The sequence below is a fragment of the Henckelia pumila genome, chromosome 2 (assembly GCF_033568475.1).
Source record: "Henckelia pumila isolate YLH828 chromosome 2, ASM3356847v2, whole genome shotgun sequence".
In the NCBI taxonomy this organism is placed as follows: Eukaryota; Viridiplantae; Streptophyta; class Magnoliopsida; order Lamiales; family Gesneriaceae; genus Henckelia; species Henckelia pumila.
The window spans coordinates 98,596,640-98,604,944 of NC_133121.1; the positions used below are offsets into that span (position 1 = coordinate 98,596,640).

Sequence of the window (8,305 nt, forward strand, 5' to 3'; positions counted from 1 at the left end):
TGTTCTTCCCATTTATAAATATTTCAAAGAATTATTTTACTCGCACAAGCAGTGGCTTTCTAATCTGCAGAAACAAATGGTACGCATTTCCGAACTTTCTTATATTTTATGTCTCGATTTCGTTATCAAATTCCTGTTAGGGTTTGTTATTTCTATTGAATCATTATGGCGCTTTGTCCTCCTCTTTGATTACATTGTACTTTCTGTTCTCGAGGATTTTCTGCGAAGAAACGTAAATTTAAACTTCGTAATTTGGGAATTTTGGGCGTTTTCTGATCATGCGTGTCTAGCTCATATTGTTTCGAAAAAAAAAAAAGATGATTAGAATGATATAACGCTCGGGATGTCAAATTAAGGCTCGAGTTAGATATTCTAATACCCAGGAAACTATAAAAGGTCCCAAGTGCTGTGGACTGTGGACTTGGAAGACATGTAGCTTAGTCTTTTTTTATGTTAGTATCTTTGGGGGTGGGGTGATTTTTTGTTTTTAAGCTTGGTTCGAACTTAGGTCTCTGTCCTGTCCGCTAGGGGTGGCGGCTATAACTTAGTCTTTTGGTTCCAAACGTAATTGCCTATTTGTAGATCTATTCAAAGTGCTACTTAGTTTTTTTCGAAATCAGGGATAGTAAATATGTGGAAGGAAAATTAGACAGGCGGACGAACCTTGTGTTCAAATCATTCAAAGAAATCCACTCCACTTGTATGGATCCTTTTCGAACCCTTTAGATGGTATTTGTAGTTATTTTTATGTTATGATTATGAATTTCAAATTCTTAATATTTAAAGCAATTTGAGATCAAGTCTCCTCCAGATCCATGTTTTAAAGGAAATCCTTTAACCCGAACACGTTTTTGGCGCCTCAAACATAATGCTTTCATTATAGCACTGGCCCGGTCCAGTATGATTCATTTGATCTCCCCTGTTTCTCAGGAAATTATGCTAGGCAATTGATCAGGGCTTGCAATTGAAAGCCAAAAGGATCTAGATTTTGATAAGTTTGTTTCAGTGGCAAATTCTCAAAATTTTGATTAAAATAATACATGTAAAAACTCGAAATATATTTAATAATTCCTATCAAAAGCTTGTCCATTATGTACATCCATAGGGTTCACTTAAATCAAGCAGCATGAACCTAGAAATTAGAATAATGCCTATACTAGGCCAGAACTCTTACCAAATAGATCATCCATGGATCATAGATGAAAACCAAAATATAAGACTAAATAGGTCCTAATCGAGCATAATGTGAAATCAGGCCCACAATTTCTACTCTTGGATTTGATCTAAGTTGATCCACTTCGGCTCTTACTCGTTATATTGGCTTAAGTTGCTAACTTGACACAGCGGCTCTTAAATTATCCCACTAAGACCTACCAACACTTAAATTATCCCCTTTATAAACTTTCTCATCCCGTGAATTTCGTTCTTGTAATTGGACCTGCTGACAATTAATGGATCTCAGTTGGGCTTCTTCTTAACTTCTTGAATTTGGTCCAGAATGCCACCATTTTGAATATGACAGTCACGACCTCTCCAAATGGTTGATTTCCAAACAATTGGAATAGGATGGCTCCCATCAGTAATTATATGGTTTTGTGGAGAAAATGCAGAATAACTGTGGATGGAAATAAGTCGAGAATCCTAGTTTCTGTGTTGTAAGTTAGATAGCTCCTCCACATGAAATGACTCCTTCTCCTTGAGAAAGTCAAGAGAAGGTATTAGGTGATGTGGAAGAAAGTGAATCACATGAAATGGGAGAATGAACAAGTAGTTGGGTCAGGTTATCTTGTCTAAGTATCTTGCAATTGGTTTTGTGCCATAATTTGTTAACGATGAGTTATGAACAAGAGAATGTTACTCGTTACTGTGCAGCACATTGATTTGCTATAAAAATCTTAGTGATCCCAATTTTTGTATTTCCAGGCTGACCCAGAATTAGAGGCCATCAGGCAAAGAAGAATGCAGGAGCTAATGGCTCAGCGTGGTGGTGGTGCGGTAGGACATTATTATTTAAGCATATAATTGTTCTTGCTTAGCTTCCGTTTTTTTTAGTTTATGTGCGCTGATGGACTTGTTAATTTGTAGGGTAATCATCAAAACCCTGAACAGCAGAAAGCTCAGGAGGATGCCAAAAGGTGAACTTGCTCATATTCTGTTACTGTTTAGGTTGTTGAGCAATTACGGATGTTTATGTATGTGTTGAAATATCTGAACTGGGAAATTTGATTGAGTTAGGGATGCAGAGGAACAAAGGCAATTGATGCTTACTCAGCTGTTGACATCAGAAGCACGAGAGAGACGTATGTTGGATAATGAATCGAGCTTGATTACATTGTGTTATTTCATAATCTACTATCCTTGTCTCATGTTTCAGTTGAGAGTTTATTCTGAATAAGCATTTTTATCATTGATTTATTTGCCTCAGTTTCTTTGTTTTGCAACAATTTGATGTTTCACGTGCTAATCAAATGGTCCAAAATACGAGACAAGTATCTGTTACCACTTTCTTTGTCTTAATTTATTGGTTTCAATGTCTTGCTAATCATGTGCTTCACACTCGATTCGAATTCGATATATGCTTTTTTTTTTATAAATTTGTGTATGCAGTTGCTAGGATTGCACTAGTAAAACCTGAGAAGGCCAGAGGGGTTGAGGATGTTATCATAAGAGCTGCTCAAATGGGTCAGATTACAGAGAAGGTACATTGCTCTTTGCTACATGCTATATGCATAAATGTATGTCATGCCCTATATTGCAACCCGATGAACACTTACTTTGATGTAGGTATCTGAGGAGAGACTCATATCATTGCTTGAACAAATCAACACCCAAACTACTAAAGAAACCAAAGTAACAGTAAGTCAAATTGTCTCTAATGTTATGGTACTCTTCTCTCATTCACTACAATCCTGTGATTCATTCTCTAATCATCGAGTTTTATTCTGAAATTTTCCAGATTAAGAGGCGTCAAAGTATTCTTGATGATGACTAGACTAGATGTATTTCGGTGATCCACCTCTTGTTTATATGGATTGCTTGTGCGACTAATTTGAGGTGAAGATCATGGGTGGAAACATCGTTCTTATGTATCTATCGATGTCTTATCTAGATTCTCGTTTGATATCATGGTTGAGATATCCATCATACCTGGATACACTGTGGTGGCTGTGAGTTCGAGTCTTTCCATTTCTGCTGTATTTCCCAGAAAGATGAACAAAAGACGGAAAAGATAAAACTATGCCATGTAGAAGTTTGAGAACTGTGCTATTGACTTGTTTAGTGTGTTTGAAGTTTCCAGTTTCCACGCACATGCGTATTAGACAAAAGCATTGGTATTATTTGTGCCAAAGCACTGGTACCATTTGTCATCGTTTGACGCAAATGATAAGAAAAGGCGCAAATGATAAGACGATAATCGGTTACATAACAAGTTTTTACTGTTCCCGTAACTTGGTACTACCAAACTAGAAGAGTATACTGAATAATTGAAAAAAAAAAAAAACAGAAGTTACCTTTACGAGTAAATCTCTGAACTTATTAATGAAAGATCATTATAATGATAAAAAAGTATAGTTTTCCTGCATTATAGATCGTTATATTATTTGACTGTTCAGCTTTAAAGAATACCTTTGGCATTGTTTAGCAACAAATTATTTTCTTATTATTGTTTATATATAAATTTTTACCTAGTATATATATACAGTAATGATCACCTGCATCCTAGGGTGCAGTGTCTTTTTTTTTTACACTAAAACCCGGTATCGGATTTTAGTCGCTCACGAAAAACCCTGCACCCAGGGTGCAGGTGATCAAAATTATATATATATATATATATATATATATATATATATATATATATTTATATATATATATTTGTTCTGTGTGCGACCACTAGAAACGGGTGGCGCAAAAGAAAAAAAAAACTAAAACGCAATATCGGGTTTTAGTGGTCGCACACAGATGCTATGCACCCTAGGGTGCAGATGATCAGATTGTATATATATATATATATACATACTCCCCCGTCTCGATTATATAGTCATACTTTTTTTTCACACAGATTAAGAAAAATCATTGGGAAAACAAATTTTATACAAACTTTCTATTTTATCCTTATTTAATGTATTCAAAAATGATTGCACAATTTTCAAAGTGTAGTTAATATGCGTATATTAGTAAAATAGTGCAAAAAATATTACTAAATATGATATATGACTATATTTGAGACAAAAAAAAACATGGACAATATAATTGGGACGAAAGAAGTATATTGCAACTTGATGAATTATGTCAATAATTAATAAATAAATTTAATTTCACACTTATTACCTGAACTGGCAATTTGAACCTTGGGAAGACAAACATAACATGAGTTTAAATAAAATATACTAAATGCGAAAAAATAATTTATAAAACCTTCGTGAAAACAAAACATAAACTATCAAATGAAATAATCAACTAAAAAGATCACGACTTAAAATCATTGAAACTCATCAACACGAGACTGTCAATGAAAATACTTAAATCTAACTTTTTTTTTAAACTAACTTTCAAAGGTCGCGCATAAAAATAATGTAACAACAAAACATGAGTAAACATAATCAAAACTTCTTGCTTAAAAAAAACGTCAGAGCTTAGAAACTATGGTGACATGTAATGTCTTCGCCTCTTGGACTATTCATCCTTTCCACCGAGACTTTTAAACATCTCAAATCTAACTGCACCAATCAAGTATAGTGAGTCTAAAGACTCAGCAAGAAACATATATTACATAGCTACTACATATTTTTAAAAAATTATCATGCTTTGAATGTACAACATATGAACATGAACATCATGCAGTAAATAACATAAACATAAACTTAACTGAACATAACATAAAACTGTCATATAGTTGTGATGAAATATGTGCATTTGTGGCAACAGTAGTATGAGCACGTGTTTTGGAACGGTCATCCCCAGAGCTCATCCTAGAGAGTCAATTCCTCTATCTCTTGAGTCATGTTTGGAAAAGTCATCCTCGGAGCTCATCCCAAGGGGCCGTTTCCACATTCTCTTGAGTCGTACTTTGGATAGGCCCTTTCGTACCTCATCCTGAAAGTCCAAATCCCGTCATTTCCGTTTTGTTTTGCCACTACAAAGTCACATACAATATCAAAATATTTGCATGCATACATTACATCATTCAACATCATAACTTTGTAAACTTCATCATTCTTTCTATTTATAAACATCATCATCATAACATCGTCGTCATAACATTTTTTACGTAAACTTTATCATATCAATAATAAAACATTTGCATCATAAAAATTCTCATCATTCATGAATCATACTTAAAAATATCTCAAATACATCATATCATCATGAACCTTGAAATTAACTTGAAACTTATCATGTCATCTGAATGAAATAAAGATAAACATGTTCATAAATCTTTCATGTTGTCATAGAGAACATAGCTTTCATGAAGAACTATAGCATATGGATGTATTATATAACTAAATCGATTCACGTAAATTGTTCGATCCGTTCTTGACATCAAAATTTGAAATTTTTTGCATATGAACTCTTAAAAATACTTAAAACACCTTAAAATATCAAAAACATGAATTTCGGACTTAAAAAACATGTACTTATGTAAGGACCCGATATTAATTACCCAATTATTTGACAGGATTTATGGTTAATTATTTTAGAAGTGTTAAATTAGAATAATTAAGCCAAATATTATGGTTGTGTTATAAAAATATGTATTTAGTAGATATCGGAATATAAATGATACAAGAGTACATATTAAATTTTTATGGCACACCAGAGTTGACATAATTGAATCTTGTCAAGTTGGCCAATAATAAGGATAAAAAGGGACACACACATCTTTATATACATACATATACACGTATAAAGCATAAGAAAGAGAGAGAAAAGCTCTTCACCAAACCCCAAACTCGTTCCCGTCACCCTTGGAGCAGCCTGCATATTTCGCTCGTATCTCCCTCGTCTGGTATCCAAACTTCAATTCGTTTGTTGGGTTTTCTTCCTTTCATCCGTAGCTTCGATTTAAGCCATGAATCGCGTGATTTGATGCTGGTTTAGGCCTGAATCGAACCCTGTAAATATTCTGATTCTGCATGCTGGTTTCTGTTGCGTTTTCTCTTAGGATCAAGCTTCGTTCTTGGAGATTTTGGACCGTATTTGGGCTGTATTTCATAACTTAGGAGTAGTTGAACCAGCCCTGTTCATTTGACTCTTTTCCAGCCACTTTCCGGCGAGTTTTCCGGCGAGTCGTTGCCGTCCCTGTTTTAACTTGTTGTATTTCGAGTTAGGAAGCTTTAATTGAACTAGTTCCTGCATTTCAATACATGTCAGCTGCGTTTTGAGCTTCTCCGGTGGGCTGCCGCCATGCCACCGCCTCGATACAGTAGCTTTTTGGTTCCAGTTCAGTTTAGCTCCGAGTATTAAAGCTTTTAAACTCAATTTCCAGCTGGTTCAATCAAGGTATTATAGACTGCTCGGAATTGGGATTTTAATCGCTTGAATTTAATTCATTTGGCTGGTTATATCGCACCGTTATTGATAGATTATGGATTTATTGTTGTAGGTTCGACATTTGGAGGAGTTTAAGGTTTGGATAACCAAGAACCGTTCAGAGTTTCGTAAGAATTATTGTGGTAATTTGTTTGACTTTGAGGTACGCTCAAACCTGTATCTGACGATGTTTATGAAGTTATGTAATTGTATTAAGTGCTTTGTTAATTGCTATTATGTGCCTTGGATGACTTGCATGTGCATTCATGCATAATTTGAGATTATGTGCTAAGTTGAGTAATTATCCCTAGTTTTTATTTTTAAATAAATAATATATTTTCTTTTTAAATAAATTAAAAAGGGATATTCGTCAACTAGACACATTAATCTACTGGCATATCATATTGAGCCTTGACTCCTTTGATTGTTGTTGATATCGATCTGTTGAGATTTGTTGAGTCATCAGAGGGACGAGTGGGATAGGATTAGCCATATTCCCAGATGATAGCATGAGGGCGAGCGGGTAGCTCCCGTACCCTCGATGCTACGTGCATGGACGAGCGGCGACTTGATGCTGCATTCCTGACACGGGTGGCCACTGGTGATGATGCTATTTGTTTGTACTCCTCTTGGTACCCGTTATTCCATTGTCACCATTCACACGTTGCATATCATTGCATTGCATTTACTTGGTATTATTACATGTAATTTATTACATCGTAATTTACGGGTTTTTCGTACTGGGGTCCGACCCCTGTTTTTCTTTTATGTCGTGGTTGTTTTTGATGCCATGGCAGGATTTCTAGGGACTTCTGACGCGTTTGTTGGAGCGTCAGGTAGCGGTGCCCAGTGACGGCTAGTAGTTGTTGTGTTCCCAGATATACTTATATGTATTGTGTCCTGGTTTGGTATTTTGCCGAGGAGATGCCCCGAGTAGTTGTAATAAACTCTGTTGTTGGTTTGATTTGATTGTGGAGTGATCGAGTCTTACCGGCTCTGTTTGTGTTTAGTCCTGGCCAGTGCGGCTGTAGGAATTGTGTTTGTCGAATGACTCTATTTTCGAGTATATGATGTTGTGTTGTGTTGTTTAGATTTTTCGGGATTTCCTATTTACGGGGAGGTCATGCCGAAATTTCTATAGGCCCAAAAAAGGAAAATTTTTAATCGTTTTCGCTGTTTACAATAATTAATCCTAATTGTTTGGTCATTAAACATTAATCAGGAGCACGGGCCCTCACAACTTAAAAATCCTGGACAGAACTAATTGCGCTTGAGCGGCAAGAAATGCCCGCCCGAGCGCGAACGCGAGCTTCCCAGGGCTAGGGATGGCAACGGGGCGGGTTTGTGCATCCTGGACAGAACTAATTGCGCTTGAGCGGCAAGAAATGCCCGCCCGAGCGCGGACGCGAGCTTCCCAGGGCTAGGGATGGCAACGGGGCGGGTTTGGGCAAACCCGAGACCCGCCCCGCCAACCCATGGACCCGCCCCGTGAACCCGACGGGTCCAATCCGGGTTAGACATGATGAACCCGCCAAATTAAATATACTTTAAATTTTATTAAATAAAAAATTAAATAAATTAACAAATTAACAAATCATCATTAAATTTATTTTTTAAATTTATATTAATAATATTTAGGACAAAAAAATATTCCTACAAGTTAAAATATATCATTTTTTATTTAATTAATAATTAATAAAAAAAAAAATTATAATAATATATTTTCATATTTAAAATATCATATATATTAAAATTATTTAAATCCAAAAATATT

At 35.5% G+C, this 8,305-nt stretch overlaps 1 protein-coding gene and 1 long non-coding RNA gene across 2 annotated transcripts; both read left to right on the forward strand.

Annotated features, from left to right (window-relative positions):
- Positions 1-3,297, forward strand: LOC140882472 (uncharacterized). The gene is made up of 7 exons (XM_073288506.1): positions 1-79; positions 1,924-1,995; positions 2,086-2,135; positions 2,236-2,300; positions 2,608-2,699; positions 2,785-2,856; positions 2,957-3,297. Exons 1-7 carry the CDS (start codon positions 77-79, stop codon positions 2,990-2,992), a joined length of 390 nt encoding a protein of 129 aa, XP_073144607.1. The 5' UTR covers positions 1-76; the 3' UTR covers positions 2,993-3,297.
- A 2,624-nt stretch (positions 3,298-5,921) lies between these two features.
- Positions 5,922-7,615, forward strand: LOC140884866 (uncharacterized). The gene is made up of 3 exons (XR_012150750.1): positions 5,922-6,501; positions 6,605-6,694; positions 7,329-7,615. It is a non-coding gene; the product is annotated as an uncharacterized lncRNA (long non-coding RNA).
- Positions 7,616-8,305: the final 690 nt, after the last annotated feature.

Excerpts from the sequence above, each read along its gene's own strand:
- LOC140882472 (XM_073288506.1), top strand. Across the intron at positions 1,996-2,085 it reads CTCAGCGTGGTGGTGGTGCG|GGTAATCATCAAAACCCTGA; the intron begins GTAGGACATTAT and ends GTTAATTTGTAG. Across the intron at positions 2,301-2,607 it reads ATCAGAAGCACGAGAGAGAC|TTGCTAGGATTGCACTAGTA; the intron begins GTATGTTGGATA and ends TTGTGTATGCAG.